General features: G+C 42.0%; 1 protein-coding gene across 4 annotated transcripts in view; it reads left to right on the top strand.

Moving 5' to 3' along the window:
* Positions 1 to 9,403, top strand: part of ADAM22 (ADAM metallopeptidase domain 22) — a 191,064-nt gene extending 181,661 nt beyond the window's left edge. For all 4 annotated transcript variants that reach the window (XM_084858951.1, XM_084858952.1, XM_084858949.1 and 1 more), the window contains 2 exons: positions 8,319 to 8,442; positions 9,020 to 9,403. In XM_084858951.1, coding sequence (XP_084715077.1) covers positions 8,319 to 8,442; positions 9,020 to 9,040 — 145 coding nt within the window. In that variant the 3' untranslated portion in view covers positions 9,041 to 9,403. The remainder of the gene's footprint in view (positions 1 to 8,318; positions 8,443 to 9,019) is intronic.
* Positions 9,404 to 17,326: the final 7,923 nt, after the last annotated feature.

The following is a 17,326-nucleotide window of genomic DNA, read 5'->3' as shown; positions in this document are numbered from 1 at the left end:
AAGCCAGAGGTGGGAGTCTGAGCTCCAAAATACAAAACCACTCTTTCAACCCCAAATATAGATTTTGAACCCAAATAAAGGGCAGCACTTTGCTTTGTAGCATGGCAATCTCCCAGTTAAAAAAATAATTTAAAATAATCTTAGGAAATAAAATGAAAATCAGGAGAGGCAGGGGGCGCCAAGAGAGTGTCTGTGGGAACATTGTTGCCCATGAGCACCATGTTGAAAACCATGTAGAGCCTCTAGATCAGCAAATTCTTCCCCAAATGGGGAGGCTGAGAAAGGATACCCCCAGAGCTACTGCCTGCGCTTAACTTCAAGAAAGCTGAATTATGGAACTCCCTACTACAAGGACATGGCTATGGCAAAGAAGTTAGCAATTTTCAAAGCAGGATTAGATATCAATATAAAATGATATCAGCAATTGCCAGCTGATTATGCCAAACTCTGCCTTCATCTGTAACCATTTTGTGACTGGTGGGCCTCAGTCATTTTCAGCTTCTCAAGGAGGCCCAGAGAGTAGAAAGTTTGAGAACCCCTCTGGTAGGTAACGCCTGTGCTAGAGACTTGCTGGAAAGGATTAATTTCTCTTTATAGTGAGAAAAGGAAGATGTATGTTATGAATATTCAATTAGGTTCCATTTTATATGTTTTGACCAGTAGCTGTAACCAAAAATAACCTATCAAAATAAGAACAGAAACCAATTTGTAAAACTATACAACAAGACTTAAGACAACCTAATCATGGCAGAAGCATGTTTAATATCATAACAGTGTATATATGTCCTTAAAACTAGTATTTCAGTACTTCAATTTGTTATCAGGTAGCAATCAAAACAATGTTCAAATCGAACTTGACTGTACGTAAGTCAGAAAAAGTTTGCCAGTGCTTTGCATCATTCAAGAAACTCCTTATTTTTATTGACCAATACATTGTTTCCAATTTTTGCTGTTGCTTTGACCAGTGTTTGCATTTTTTAAAATAAATAACTGGAGGAGAAACTTCTACATGTCTTCTAAAATTAGATAGATCCTGTAGAACAGTCTTTTCCAACCTGGTGTCCTCTAGATATGTTGGACTATAACTCCTAGCATTCCCAGCCAGCATGGCTAGGGATGCAGGGAGTTGTAGTCCAACACATCTGGAGAACATCAGGTTGGGGAAAGCCAATAAGAAGAATGTCTTCAGTTGTCTCCTCCCCACAAATGCAATAACGGCAACGGCAACGGCAACATTACCGTAGGGCATATCCAAAAGACATTGAAGGGCATTCGTTGAAACTCCCACAAAGGAAAGAAAGAGCTCACTGAAGCAAACTCAAAAGACATCCAGTAAGTAATGTTTTCAAACTGTGATGGAATTTTATCATTGCTTACGAGAATGCACTCTTAAACACGTCAATTGGAATAAATCTCTGTGCACAAAGTATCTCTACTGTCTAAGTACCACTTTGGCAGCCATTGACTATTCCATTAAATTCATTCAAAGACAAACTATGCAATGAGACAGCCATTTCTGGGGATCACATTAAAAGAACAACAAATAAACTGAATTTGTTCACACCTCTGGTGCCTGTCTTCTGATATAGGGAGTCATTTAAGCCAGTGGTTAAGCAATTGCAAAAAGATGGTCATTTCTACTGGAAATATTCCTATTTGTTCTCATCAAAGTTGAGGGAGGGTCTGCAAGAAGCTCTAAAATAGATTAAGGGAGCAATCTTATGGCCGCTAGACAGCGGCTAGATGGCCAGAGGATATGCCGTTTTCTGGGAACTGACCTCAGAGCCTGTGATCCGAGGTCAGTTCCCGGAGAACTGACCTCCCCCCACTTCCGCGCTGCCTCCCGGCCTCCGCGCTCGCAAGAGGAGCACATAGTGGCCAGAAAGGGGTGTGGCTGGGGGTGTTCCAGGGCGGGGAGAGCTGTCTAGCCAAAAAAGCAGGGCAGGAAAAGCATGGAGGGAAATTTCCTCTCCTTCTCCTGCCCTGCTTTGGATAGGCGGTCGCCTCCGAGTTTGGAGGCGGCCACCTATCTAGATAGGATTGCACCCTAAACTCCTTTTAAATACTTTTTAAACACTTTTTAAAAAACTTAAACTTTCTTTTTAAAGAATTCTATTTTCTTTTTCCATACAAGCTCCATATCTTAGTGGCATATCATATCTATGAAAAGATCTTGGTTTCCAGAACACTTAATATAGGTGCAACTGGCCTGCTGTCCTGAGCCCATTAGAATTTATTATTCAAGAAATCAACTCTTCCATCTTGCATCAAGCTTGGATTTTTACAGCTGCCCATGCTGAAGAGCACCGACCCAACATAACACTGCGATCACCAGCAGTTGAAACTGGAGGGCCTCCAGACTGTGCCAGATAGCTAGTTCTCTGTGTGTCTCAACCTCACTCAGTCCGGTCTTCAAACTGACCACCTCTTCCACTAAAACGGATGCTAGGGTGGATGGTCCTCCACCAGTCAACTCCTCCCTAATGCAATTGCTTAGCAAGTGCTTGCTCTTGGTCAAACTTTCAAAGGGGAATGGCCTAACCTCAAATGTAGTCAAGCAGATCTGAGGTCAAGGCCTTAGATATGGCTTTTTGTAAATGTGATGTGACCAAGATGCTTAAAGGCAGGGTCAGCATCAAGGGTAGGCATAGTTGGGCACCTGCCATGGCCCACACTCCAGTAAGGGCCCACTGGAAGGAGCCCCCTGGAGTTGCTGCTCCTCTTCGCCATTGCAACCTGCTTGTTTGCCTGCCTCTCGCTATTGCCCAGGCAGTGGTGGTAGTGAGAAGGAGCAGCGGCAGATGCCACTGGTAGCAATGATGAGACAGAGGATGAAGCAAAGCAATAGCAGCTGGTGACAGTGGCCGTGAGAAGGTAGACTCCATGAGCGAGGGGACCCATTGGGGGTGTCTTGCCAAGGACCTTCCAAAAGCTGTACCCAGCACTGCATAAAAGACAATCCCATATTAAAATATTAGACTACTTCCTACGTAATACCTTCGTCATGTGAGGAACAGTTAAATCCCCCGGATTTGCCTCTCTCTCTTTTATGTCATCTGATTGCTTTCTGACAATGCAGTACAGAATAGAGCACATCATTAGAGCACCAGGGAAGAAAGGAAACTCCATTTGTTTGCATACTTGTTGCCTTGACGTTTGTCATCTTTTTTTCTCTCCTCCTCTCTTAACACATCCTGATTTCATGACCAGCAAAATGTCCATAAGCATTTTTGGATTTTCAGCTGTTTTCTGAAGTTGAAGGTGGACTTTCTGTGCTTGAAATAAAAGTAGGAAAATTAGGGGGCAATCCTGTGGGGATAGGTGGCCGCCTCCGAAGTCAGAGGCGACCGCCTATCCAATGCAGGGCAGGAGAAGCACGGAGGGGATTGTTCCCTCCGTGCTTCTCCTGCCCTGCATTTGTGGCTAGACAACCGATTTCAGCTGTGTAGCCACGGGAAGGCGGAGCGGGGGAGGAGGCTGCTGGATGTGTCATACCAGCATTTCCGCCTTCCCCACCCCAGAACGCCCCCTGGAACACCCTGTTTTGGCTGTTCTGTGCTCCTCTTCTGAGCACAGAGCTTGAGTTTGTTCTGTGTTGTCTGCAGTGTAGAAGTGGGAGGAGGTTGGTTCTCCAGGAACCGACCTCAGAGCACGGGATCTGAGGTCGGTTCCCGGAAAACCAGATATCCTATGGCCATCTAGCCACTGACTAGTGGCCATAGGATTGCTCCCTTAGTGAGTTGTTGAATAACTGGTTGCAGTGTAGATGGTGATGGGGAAGGACCTACTCTAGGGATGATTAGCAGAAAGCTGACTCTGGGAGAAACTGATGTTGCAAGGAGGGATGATAAGATAGAGTGGAATTAAGTCCACCTTAAGTGGAATTGGAGCAATGGATTAGCTGCCAGATGACAAATCTCCTGTAAAATGGTGGGATGGATACTGAGCTACAAACATGGCTTGCAAAGCTGGAATCGCCCCACCTTCCAGGGCAGTAGGAACACAGTTTGGGAGGATGTGTATTTAGATGTTTCAGGTCTATTAAACCCTTTGGGTTTAATTTGGGGAAGTTGTACATTGATTTTTAAAATCTTTTCACCCTGGATTTACTTGATGCAAAATATTCAGTGCAGGGGCTACTGTGTACATACTGTGGCATTTTGTAAACATAAGAGAAGCAAGTTGCTTTGGATGTAACTCCTGTCACTCCAGTTTGAAAGCACTGTAGTATACATGTAACTCCTGTCACTCCAGTTTGAAAGCACTGTAGTATGCATGTAGGAATGGGAGGCTCTCGAGTGTTCCAGTCAAACATCAAACCCCCTGGAATGGGGTGAGTGCTTCCAAAACACTCAAAAGGGCCTGATTTCCTCCACCACCTCCTGTCTTGGTCCCCTTGGGGACTAGGAAGAGAGCTAGTGTTGGCTCCTTCAAAGAAGGGAGGTGCCCAAAGGGCTTTCCTCCTTCCCCCTATGCTTCTATTCTGCCAGGCTCAAGGAGATCAAATGGCAACCTGCCTGATCCCTGGCAGAAAAGCAGCTGCCCAGTTTAGAAAGAAGTGCCAAGGAAAGATGATAGACCTGTTGGGCCTCTTCCGCTTTCTAAGGAACGGCTGCCTGTGACCCCATCTTGGGCCCCAGGGTAAGCTTTCCCCCCCACACGGAGCAGGGCTTGGTGGCAGGTATGGGGTCTGTGAGAAGAATTGAGGTGGATGGTCCATTCAAGGTGGGCTGTCCTGCACACCAAGGTTGCCCACAACGTCTAAACTAATCTCATGGTTACAGGGGTGTCGTATGAGACACTGAGCAAGGGTGCTGATATAGAATTCAAGCAGGGGTGCTCAGCTATGAGCAGAAACATGGTGGGTAGCTCAGGCCACCTCGAGTGGACCACCCACCATGGTTCTACTCACAGGTGATCACCCCGCTTGAATTCTATATCAGCACCCCTGCACAGTATCTTACATGACACCCCTGTAACTATGCAATTAGTTTAGACATTGTAGTTTTCCAAACCATCTACCAGTTTTCCTTTAAAATAAATAAGAGAGTGTGTGTGTGTACACAATATACATTTGTAGAGGAACTGCAGATAGTCTGACATGTTGATTTAGTACTGAACAAGTTTACTAGTTCAATCCTATGCGTGTTTACTCAGAAGCAAGTTGCACTTTGCTCAATGAGGCTTACTTCCAGGTTAATGTACATAAACATGCACACTTGGAAGTAAATCACGGACATAGAACTTAATTTCGGAGAAAACTCACCATCTCGAATCCTCCACGAAAAGCGAATAATGTTTGGAGTTTGTTAAAAGGTGTTTTGTAGACAAGCATTTGAAGGAAGACATTGTCCCTGTAGCAGAGGTGAGACGTTTAAAGGGAGAACTGTGTTTAAATGTTATATTTCAAAGTGGATTTTGACAAACTTTATGAGTTGAATAGAATCAGTAATAAAGGATTTAAAGAAATTTACTATATGCGGGGAGTTTTTCCCCCCCATAGGGGAAATATGACATTCCATCTACAGTCTGAAGAGGCACCGTTCAGAATTCTACCACCCCGATATATTATCTGGTCTGCTTCTGTGAAGTTGTCCAAGAATAATCTCCTTTTGGACATACACAGTTCATTCTGCAAGTGGCACACAGAGAAAAAAATTCAAATTGTGGCTTAGTTTTAAAATTGTGCTGCTGAATATACTCTAGAGCTCTGTGGCTGCTCCCTGTGCTTCTCTGGGTAATGTTGACATCTTCTACCCACTGTTGTTATTGTTATTATTCTGCCCAATAGCAAAAGTTCTCTGGGATGGTTTACGAATGGCTAGGAGGCATTGCATGATTACATCATACACTGGTGACCAACATTTCTCATGGGCAGGCACTAGTATGGAACAGAGTTCACCATGGCCATGGAGGCAGAAAATGGAGGTATCGCCCAGAGTGGTATGGAGGCAGCTAGGCTGTTCAGTGTAAAGTATGGAAACAGGATCTGAGAAGCATGGGGAAGGGGGTGAACAAGGAAGTCAAGCAAGCAGCTGGCACAGCCATCTGAATTAGGGCTAAAAATTTAAAAGATCCCTTACCTTTAGCAAGCCAGAGGGCTAGACATTGTGTATGAGGTAGGGCTGTTGTGAGCAGAGGGGTGTGGTGGAGTGATTGTAGTATTTCATCAGGAAAGCAGAATGTCTGCGACCAGCTGTGTTTCTGGCGTTTATGTTTCCCCCACAGAATTTTATTTTGAAATAAAGTTAAAACATACAGGCTACAAAAAAGAATACATGTAACAATAACACACAAAAGTCACTAATAAAATAAAGACACTTGCAATTATAATCCCAAGTATATCATGGATGTGCTTGCGGGACAACCAGAGTAAGGCTTTTGTGTTTTCTTGCAAACGATCCAGTTTGTACCATACTGGATTCCAGTTTGCATCAGACTTAGGGGAGACCTATTGAAATCAATGGGACTTAAGTTAGTATTGACTAACTTAGTCCCATTGGTTTCAATAGGGCTCTCCTAAGTATAACTGAATCTGGATCCGACCTGGGATTTCCTAGCTCTCTGATTCTAAGACAATTTTAGAATAGTCTTCCCCAACCTTGCGTCCTCCAGAAGTGCTGAACTACAACTCTCATCATCTGTAGTCAGCTTGACCTGTGGCCAGGCTGGCTGGGACGGGCAAAGTTTGAATCCAAGTCTGGTTTAGAATCTGATGCTGAGACCGTTTAGTTGTTCCTGTCCTTTTGGGTAAAATTCCTCTCAATAAAGCACAGAAGCTCTGTTGACCTGAAAAAGAAGAATGCTTTCCATATGATGCAGACGTTGACTTGCTACTGCTTACCTGACTCACCTTGCACAGAAATGCTGATGGTTTTGACTAATCAGTCCATTTTTGTCTACCCTTCCCCACCCCATCAGACTCTTACTTTGGCTGGAACTGCACTGGATGACGCTTGCATGCCTAACAATTGAGCACTTTGTCTTTGCCTTTGTTTCTTCATAATTGTTTCAACCTCTAAACTGCATGCCTTTGTATAAATGTTGTAATAAATGGATCTGCTGTGTTATTTTTAAGCAACGTGGGCTCCAATCCAGTACACCAGGGGTGGGCAGAAAGTAGATCTCCAGAGTCCAACTCAAGGCATTGTTGACCATTAGTTGTGCTGGCAGGGGCTTCTGGGAGTTGAAGTCCCAAACATTTGGAGATCTTCCTTTGTCCACCCCTGTTGTCCTCACCTGGGATTAAACTCTGTTGAATGCAGTGGGGATTATTTCCGAGTAGACATGCATAAAGATTGCGGTTAAGGTCTGAGCCACTGGTAACTTACTTTGATGCAATGGATGGCTCCAACTTCAGTGGGGTGGTGAATCCTTTCCAGGTTTCAGCCAGAACCAGTCAGAACTGTAAAGGAGCTTTCCCAGATGCAGAGCCCCACTGACATCAGAGCCACCAGCCTCCACTGTTTTGATGGAGGTGCACAGTATCAGCAGGATTTGCATCAGTATAAGTGGTCATGGGAGAGGCCCTTCTTTATGAAAAAGCTTTATAAAGCACTTTCTCTCTGGTATCACTTTTTCAACCGGTACAAAAATACATAGATAAAATGGTGCTTTTATGTATACTGGAGTTATTTTTAGTTTAATAATAATAATAATAATACTTTTAATGCATGTCATGTGCATTACCTCAGTAATCCTTAGAACAAACCTAAAAGGTAGACCAGTATCATTATCCCCATATTTCAGATGCCAGTCTGAGGCTGACGGAGAAAATGCTTGCCTTAGGGTCCAATCCTATGCATGCTGGGAGTTGTAGGACTTTTTTTTGTCTAAACATGCATAGGATTGCGCCCTAAAGCTATCCAGGCTGAGGTGAGATTTGGACAAGGGACTCATTCACAGCTCAGCCTCTCAGCCACTATGCTCCATGAACTCTGGTTTGTTGTAAATCATTATTTCCTTTCTATAAATGGATTACTGCTTAGTCCCTCTGTCATTTGATGAATAACATGGTGAAAAGAATTTAATCTCGTTCATATTGCTTAATTGCTGGCAAAGGGCACAGTCCCCTGGGAACATCTTCCACAAAGCCTCCATTAAAATGAACAAGAATGGCTCAAGAATGGTGTAGGAGACAGTCCTAGTGAACCATTCCCCAAAATTATGGCTTTGAAAGCCTTTGGCTTCCCTTGCAGCTATATTCAGCTGAGCGTTTGAGTGAAATTCTCAAGGAAGCTTCACAAGTAGTTGCAATTTCTGGTAAAAGGCAGGTATCCCAAGATATTATGTTTATTCTGTCTGTTTCAACACCTCAGGACACTTTCTCCTGCAAAGTCCCCATCATCATCTACTGGCTCCATTGCCTCCAGCAGGAAATACCCATATCCAATGCCTCCACTTCCTGATGAGGAGAAAAAGGCCAACAGAGCAGGTGCCAGGGTAAGCATCCTTTCTTCCTTCAGTCTTCCTTGGGTCTTCTGCATCTTTGGATTCAGGTAAGGGTGACTTCCCTTAGGTCACACAGTGGGTGGGATCCAGATTTAGGCATGTGCAACTCAGCCGACAGAAGTAGGGTATTGTGCCCCCTCCTCCCCACAGCAGCCCCCTGGAATTCCTACACAAAGAGTCCCCCACCCCCTGCTGAATGAGGTAGGATCCCCCAAAAGAGGCACCTTCCATGAAAGAAGCTCTGCTCAAAGGTGCCTCTGCCCTATATTTGGGTAACCCCCTTTCCCCCAGCCTACCCCATTCAGCAGTCCCCCACAACCTTCTGCATAGCAGTTTTGGGGGCTGGAGGGGCTGCCATAGGGAGGGGTGTGTGAGGAGGTATGTTTCCGCTGGATGTTGACCAATGAGTCCATGGTTGGGGTGGAACTTGAATTTGGATTTCTGTCCACTGTACCACACTGGTTGTTAGTTTTTAATACAGAAAAACTCCTATCACATAGGTATCACATGTTGTACTGGAGTTACAACAGCTCCAGTAATAGGTTATCTTAACTTTTTCCTCTTACAGCTATGGGAGACTTCCATTTAGTTCCACTGTCTACCTGAGCTGACCCCAGAACTGTTTACTTCAGATTTTATATAAACTCAGCATCACTGAGTCACTGAACATTCATCTGCTGAACGGACAATTTGATGGGACAGAAATGCTGATCGGCATGGAGTGAACAAGTTCTCCTGATGAAGGAAAAGTCAATTTTCTGCAGCTGACTGGGATTTTGTTAATCACAAGTAAAGAACAACCACACAGTTAAAAGAAATATTAACCTGGGATATATGGGACTGAATATGATATTATTCTGCATGATTACAGATAATATGTAAACATTCCGATAATGCTAATTGGAGTCCCAGATGTGGGTTTTTGTCTGGTCTGACATAGTCCCAAATAACTAAAAAAAAAAAAGAGTTCAGAATTTGGTACGTAAACATTTATGCTGTGTGCATGAACCCCTCTGTTTGCCACTTTCCATGTGTAAGGGATTAGTAATTATACTGTAGTAGAATTAGCATGCAGGAATAAGATTTTTTTTTTTCACAAGTGGGATCTGAAGAAGCAAACATTTTTGACATAAGCATCCATCAACAAAAAAGTGACTTTTAAAAAACTTTTTGTGATGATATTCTCAGCAGAAACTCATATATGTATAACAAATTGTAAAATATCAACACTGCAAGTATACGATGTGGTGGTGGTGGTGGTGGTGGTGGTATTTGCCTGAAGAATGCTCATGACTGAACATTACACATCAAAGAAGCTTAAGGGCCAACTAAAAGTGACACGGGAGATCCATGAATAGGGACAGGGCGTAGCTCAGGGGCAAAGCATCTAGGTTGCATGCAAAAGGTCCCAGGTTCTATCCCTCGTCTCTCCATGTACGGCTGGGAAAGATTCCCATCTGAAACCCTGGGAAGCTCCTGCCCATCGGTGTAGACAATATTGAATTAGATGGACCAATGCTCTGACTGGGTATAAGACACCTTCCTATGATGTCTGGCAAGGTTGTTTTTTTCAAAGTTCAATAGCAGCTGCAGGAGGGAGCTGTGATACAGATTGTGACCACAGTACTAAGGGAGAGTTTTCCAACCCTTTCTCCCCATATTGCTTTCCCATCAAAAATCCCACCCATTCCTCAGCTGCTATGCAGGAGTTAATGCAAGACCTTGCCTCATGTACTAAGGAAAGGGGCTAACATGAATTTATCATAGAATTTATCATAGAATCATAGGGTTCGAAGGGGCCCACAAGACCATAGAGTCCAACCCTGTGCTCAATGCAAGAAGCTTGATTCCCAGGCAGTCTCCCATCCAAGTACTAACCAGGGCTGACCCTGCTTAGCTTATGAAGGATCTAGAATGTTTTCTTGGATCCATGGAGAACAGGAATTCACAGTAAGAAATTTTCTTCTCTCTCCCACTCTTCCCCCCACCCCAGCTGTAATCAATTTTTGTGCAACTACTTTGAGCCGCAACAATTAATGTGATGATGGTTAAAATGGCACATTTGCTGTACATGCTAAACACCTATTTTCTGATGCTCAGCTGTCTAGAACTCCCAAATTATCCAACATCACTTTTTATCCTACATGCTGATATAATACTGTGTGCATAGCAACCTTTGGCCACCTAGGAGACATTATTTGAATGGTTTGGTTACATTATCAGAGGTCACCCATCTGTGTGATCTAAAACATAAAAAGAAAGCTCTTCAGTTGGGCTCTCCATTCCTACTTGGATTGGGCAAGCACTGTGCAGTATGTAGTATCAATGCTCTAAATTTATTGACTGCACATTGTTGAATGTGCACAAGCTAATACTCTTCTCTAAGGTATGCACAGAACCCTTTGCCTGAGCTCATTATGAAAGGCTTTGTAGAGTTTTTAAAATAATATAATGTCGCTTGGGTAAATTCTTTATATAGGAGTAATTACCCCGGCTGTTTAGCGACTATTTAGCAACAAAATTGCAGGAGACATGAGGCTTATCTGTAAAAAGGAAGGGGGAGGCATTTTTTCAAAGAGGTTTAGAAAAAAATGCTTTTGAGACTAAGGCCTCAATGCTATGCATGTTTAGACAGGAAAAAATCGCACAACTCCCAGCATTCCCCCAGCCAGCATGGCTGGCTGGGGGAATGCTGGGAGTTGTGGGACTTTTTCCTGTGTAAACATGCATAGCATTGAACCCTAAATTTCTAAAATTAGTAATATGTTCCAACCAAGCTTGTAAGGTCCTCTTCCTGCTCATTTCATAAAATGTGAGATAAAAATATTGTCACCTCATTGTAACTCTGTGGTTTTATATATCGTGCTTTGCAATAGCAGGATTGACAATGGAGGCAATGCTGGACCCGGAGCGATGTTTTATTTTGCTCTTCAATCCCAGGAGTTCTACCACAGTCTTTCCTAGGGAAGAGGTTTGTGGAAAATATTTCCCTGCAGGGCCTGGTGTAAAAAAGGGACAGCAACCCCTTAAAAAGGATTCAAGGGGTCTGCCTCAGCTATTGAAAAAAATCTCACAGTTAAAAGCATTCTAAGGCAAAAGCATCATCTATTTTTTTTAGAGTATTTGAATGGGAACATCATCTGTATTTCTGAATTTTCTACCTCTTTCCCAGAATTCCTTTGGTAGATGTGTTGCCACTCGTGGCCTTCCTTCATGTTACTGGACTTATTTTAAGAAATTCCACTTATTTGAGAATATCAGTTCTATGAGAAGATAAGTTTAAGGTACTTCTAAGGATGTCTCTAATTGTAAAATATGTAAGACTTTGAAAGTATTATATTTATAAGACTTTGCCGGTTATATTTATACAATACTGGCCTTGCAGTCATAAATATCCCTATAAGAGGTGTAACATTTGGTAAGTATTTTAAATTGTAATAAATAGGAAAGAAAGAAGAGAGCAAATTCCCACATGATAAAATGTCTAAAAGACTATATGGTATATGAAAAAGTCTAATTTTGCAAATATGTAATGTAAATCAGAGATTTGGAGGATGAATGCGGAGTCAATGTCTCATGCCATTAGGCCTGAGGAAACTTGGTTGAAATTGTAGCTTGCTTTCTTTAGGTTTCAGTGGATTTTGATCAACTTCTGGAACATTCTGCCCCAAGTGAAGGGAAGGCTGAAGTAAAATGGCCAACTCCATATTAACTGTAGAAAATACCCTCCCCACACCATAGCTTGTTAGTGGCAATATTTAGATATTTATCACGTGCCTTTCAGGATCTTTTGTTTTGGTACAACTCCATGTGTCATTTGAAACAGACTGGTGATATTTTCTTTGTCTTCCTCCATTCATTTATTGTTTTCAGATTCTTAAGAAGAGTGAAGAGTATTTTTTTTTTTTTTTTTGGGGCAGACAGAGCTGAATGTAATGTGGGACAAGTTGAGGTAATGTTGAAGCATCATTGGGAAAATATCCTTTTCTGTTGTTAATGACATACACTGTCATCTACCATTGTTTGATCATTACTAATATTTGTAAATATTCAGTCATTTAGTCATCTTAATGTAAAGTTAAATATAATTTTAATAAATTTTGGCTTTTACTTATGTGGTCTAGTGCAGGATTTCTCAGTTCACAAAATCGGTGTTGCCTCGGTGTGTGAAAGAGTCATGAATACTGATCAGTAGGAAGTGGTGCATGAATTTGGGGCCAAGGAAGTTGACAAATGTTTTTTTTTTTTTTTCTGAGTCCTGAAAGGTTGTGAAGGAAAGATGCTAGGACACGTATTGCTTCTAGTTACTTCCTACTTTTGATGAATGTGGACAGGCCCTGGACATGGTTTGTTTTAAGCTTTATGTCCATGAAAGGGACAGCGTAACTGCTTCAAGAGATGCCCCTGTTAAACTGTGTTTGAGCACAGGTAAGGCATCTCTTGTGCCCAATGTAGCACTAGCAGAAAAAGTATGAGAGGTGGTGGTGTGCTGCTAGCGGTTACACAAGTGCAAGCAAAACTTCTAGCGCGAGCAGCACAAGTAGCATTTAGAGGAAAGAAGTCGCAATGTGCTGTAGAAACATTTGTGCGATGGGTTGCGCAAATGGAATTGGGGTCTTGGATTTGACATTGGCACAAAGATAAAAAGGGGGTTCCTACAAGTGGCAGAAGCTTTGCACTAACAGAATGGCAACAGTGTATATAATGCACTGTTCATTCTCTCTCACGATAAAGTTCTGAGTCCCGTTCAGTCTAAGGTCCTTTGACCTTTCTGTCTTCCAATTAAAGGTGCCCCAGTCAGATGTGATGGAAATGAATATTGACCCTTCGGCCTTGTTCGTATGAACTGTTGCATAAGCGAAGATGTAGGGAAGGAGGGAGGAGGGAATAAGGATGCTGTGTTTGTGAGCTTCCATGGGACTTTGGCCTGGCAATTTGCCATGAACAGTAGCTGGGGCACAGTAGTAGGATGCAAAGCCTTTACATGGCATAGCAATGGACAGATGGAGGGGGTGTGACTGAAAAGGTCTTTCATATCTGTCAGTCTCCACAAACAGGAGCTGGTACATAACAATAGCATAGAAAGGCTTTATACAGCAAGGAAATAGCCAGCTAGAGGGCAATGGATGGGTCATCTGATAATAGGAGTGAATATGGCAGGCATCAGTGAATATGGAACAGCCTGTTCCATAGGCTGCTGCTGTAATTATTTTGGCATAAGTCATCACAACCATTACAGCTGCATTAATGTGCAGGGGTGGGCAACTTGTGGCTTCGCAGATGTTTTGGCTCACTACTCCCATCAGCTCCCCCGGCTATGCTGGCTAGGGCTGATGGAAGTTGTAGGCCAAAACATCTGGAGGGTCACAAGTTGATATGAGGATATCCAAGTGAATTGAAATCGATCTCAGGCCAATCCAACTTGCTTTGGTTGTTTTTTAAATAGCGTTTATTCTGTAAGCCGGCACCAAGATAGCACCATGGAAGTTAATGAGGAATACAGTTCATTCCAGAGTTGTGCTGAAACTCTAATCCACACCTGCTGGTTTAGGGATTATTTCAGGAGTGCAAAATAGCTAGAGACACTAGATCTGCAGAATAGAACCAAATAGATATTAAGGGTTGGGCCAAAAAGCATTCTTGGCTTAAATGACTGAGTCTGGCACGAGGAAGTATCCGCTTTGTGTTTTTTTATGAAGAAGCGTCAGAAGATGGCAAGTGAGATTTTAAAATGTCCTAGCTTTAACTTGCTGCCTTTTCTTTCCATTGCATTTGCTATGCATGAAATCCATATCCATAGCTACATGAAATGCTGCTAATCATTCATTTTTATACAAACATCCTCATTTTCTGGTTAGGGTAGGGCTGGGCAACTTCTGGTCCTCCAGATGTTTTGGCCTACAACTCCCATCACCCCTAGCCAACATAGCCAAGGGTGAGGGCTGATGGGAGTTGTAGGCCAAAACATCTGGAGGGCCACAAGTGGCTCATCCCAGGGTTAGGGAGGGAAATGGTTCAGGTCTTTTGGATTTGATTTCTACTGTCCTTTTAAATATCATGTCCTTTCCCAGAGCCTAATTTTATTTTCCATTTTGCATTTGGATGGATGTGTTGCAATGAGCCTTGGGCTCTGGCTGCACAAAATAAAATGGATAAGGAACTGTGACAAAATGCATCTCACCCTCGTCCAACTGATTCTAAATGAACTCATCTCATATTGCAAGGAAGTATAAAAGCAGTTTGTAGCACCTAACTTGAAAATAAGCCAGATGTGCAAATGGAAACTGTCACCTGAGTAAATTTTAAGTAGGATTGACTAGGATCTGTAGTGGCATTTTTGGCAATTATCCACATTCCTCTGTTCAGTAATTGCATTTTTTGGCAGGGGGGTGCTATTTCATTCCTATGGACTTTGGCTATCCCACAATTGGCCTTGAGAGAAATGTCTTAAGGCAATTTTATATGTGAACAGGATAACATAACAATACCCATGTCTCACCTAGTTTGGATAGTCTTCCCATGATGAGAGTTCTATGAAGCTGCCATGGTGAATTGTCTCTAGGCACTCCTGCATCTTCTGATGTGTGAGAGTTGTTCCATATGGTTGTATGCATGTTCATAATATAGGGAAGTCACGTCAGCATTGGCATCCCTTACCTCTATACATGCATATAAAACGTGAAAGGGTTTTTTGCATGTCTGTTCCACAAGCAGAATTCTCAAGAAATAATTGGGGGTATGAGCAACCCCGCTAGCTTGTCCCATTTTAGAACCTTTACAACAATCCTATACATGTTTACTCATTGTACACAGTGGGGCTTACTCCCAGGTAATGGTGCATAGGATTTGTAGTCTGAGACTACAAATGTAAACACACTAATAGTTGGTGGCATTTCTGTGGTTTACTAGAGCTAAAGGATAAAACCCAAGAATCTTGACCATCTTCGGGGAAATAATAATTACTTTTCAGCTCAGCCACAACAGAATGACATTAAATAAATGACTAGTAGTTACTGAGACTCTTTCAGAGCATAGTAATAGCATTTCCATCGTCTTAACGTTGTTTGAAAGCAGAATGTTTTATTATTGTTTTATCTTTTACACACACACACACACTTTCTTAGTTTCAAAGTGATTTCTACACATTTACTATTGAGGATATAGAAAGTTGCTATTAATGATTTTTTTGTGGAAATAAGTAGGGATAGTCAACACACCTTCATGGGGTGATTTTTAAAACTATCTTTTAATAACTATTTTGTACCTTGCAGCACTTGAACAGAAATCTAGTAATTTATTTGTAGCTTTTAACACCCAATTGGCTGAACATGTTCATCCTTGACCATATAACAGAGATGGCTAAATCTTCAGTTCCAATGAAATTTAGTTCTGGTAAAAAATAAATAAAAAAATTGTTAAACAAATTAGAAATTAATCCCACTTCAACTGCTGTAGCATTGAAATAAAAAGCTGTGGAAAATTAGGGCTGCAGTCCTATATACACTTATCTGGAGTAAGTCTAATGGAACGCAATGGGGTTTACTTCTGAGTAGGCAGGTATAGGATTGCACTGTAAAGGAAATAAATCTGGTGAAAAGCAAATAAGGGCATAGTCCTATGCATGTTTAGACAGAAAAAAAGCCCTACAACTCCCAGCATTCCCCAGCCAGCAAAAAAGTCCTACAAAAGCATGGCTGGCTGGGGAATGCTGGGAGTTGTAGGACTTTTTTCTGTCTAAACATGCATGTTAGTGCCTTAAGGCCACCAGTTGAAATAAGTTGATAAGGCACAGGGAAACGGCAGGCCCCACTACATCAGTTTGACAATCAGGCAGGTAGAACATGGCACAGTGGGAATCCAGTGGATTGACTTCACGTACTTCTGGACCGAGGGCTCCTAGAGCTACCAATCAAAAGCCACTGTGCGTCCATTCTTTCTTTCCCTCCTTAATTGATTCTTTTCTGGTAAGAAAAGATGGAATAGTGTTTTTCTCCACCCCCAACATTGTGCAGATCCCTTGTAAAATTTTGTATTTGAGGCAGGGCAATTGCAGGAAGCACTCTTGAGTTACGTGTAAATGAAAGGTCAAATTAAAAAATCCCTCCCGTTTTACAATTTAGAAAAATGGGCAGATTATTTTTGTAATCCTGAGAGGCCTTATGACCTTCCGCAGTCAATTTTTTTCAAAGTATATTTTTACAACCAATTTAGAAACCACTTATAAATATGCTTCACTGCCATTTGAATATAGTGGTGCTAGCTGATAACTATAAAATATCATGGAGTCGTAATTCTGTAAGCACTAAGGTATCACATATATCATATAATGGTATATTAACACCTACTGATTGCCCGTGCTGAGAACCTGCGTAGTATTTGCTAGGGCATACAGCCTGGTGCTTTTTAAATTGTAAATTTTCAAGAGAAAATATGCCACTGTATTATTTAGATACCGGTCACAATCCCAGCATTATTTCAGTGTGCTTTTAATTTCGTAGTTTAAATAGAATTTAACCCTTGCTTAATTTTAGGTGATCTTATTTCAGCTTGCTGTGATGTTTTTCAAAGTAGCAATTATCACATTTTAAATCTACCACTGAAACTATTTCCAATATACTTCAGCAATGTATTTGGTGTAAGATGTATCTCAATGGCTGGATATTTTGCACTGGTGTTTGTGTTGCTGATCTATTTAAGGTAATTAAGGTAATTAAAGCTACCCCATCTGTTAAGAACGAACAACTGTATTCGAATGAACAACCGTATTCACCACTGGATATTATTTCTACAATAGTAACCAATCATGCTGCGTCTTGTAATTTACTTTATGGAACTCCCAATTCTTACCCAATACAATGCTTTAAACATTTGTTTT

The sequence above is a fragment of the Heloderma suspectum genome, chromosome 5 (genome assembly GCF_057233095.1).
Source record: "Heloderma suspectum isolate Gila_16-S chromosome 5, 16-S_ref, whole genome shotgun sequence".
In the NCBI taxonomy this organism is placed as follows: domain Eukaryota; kingdom Metazoa; phylum Chordata; class Lepidosauria; order Squamata; family Helodermatidae; genus Heloderma; species Heloderma suspectum.
This window is presented reverse-complemented; position numbering and strand designations above follow the sequence as displayed.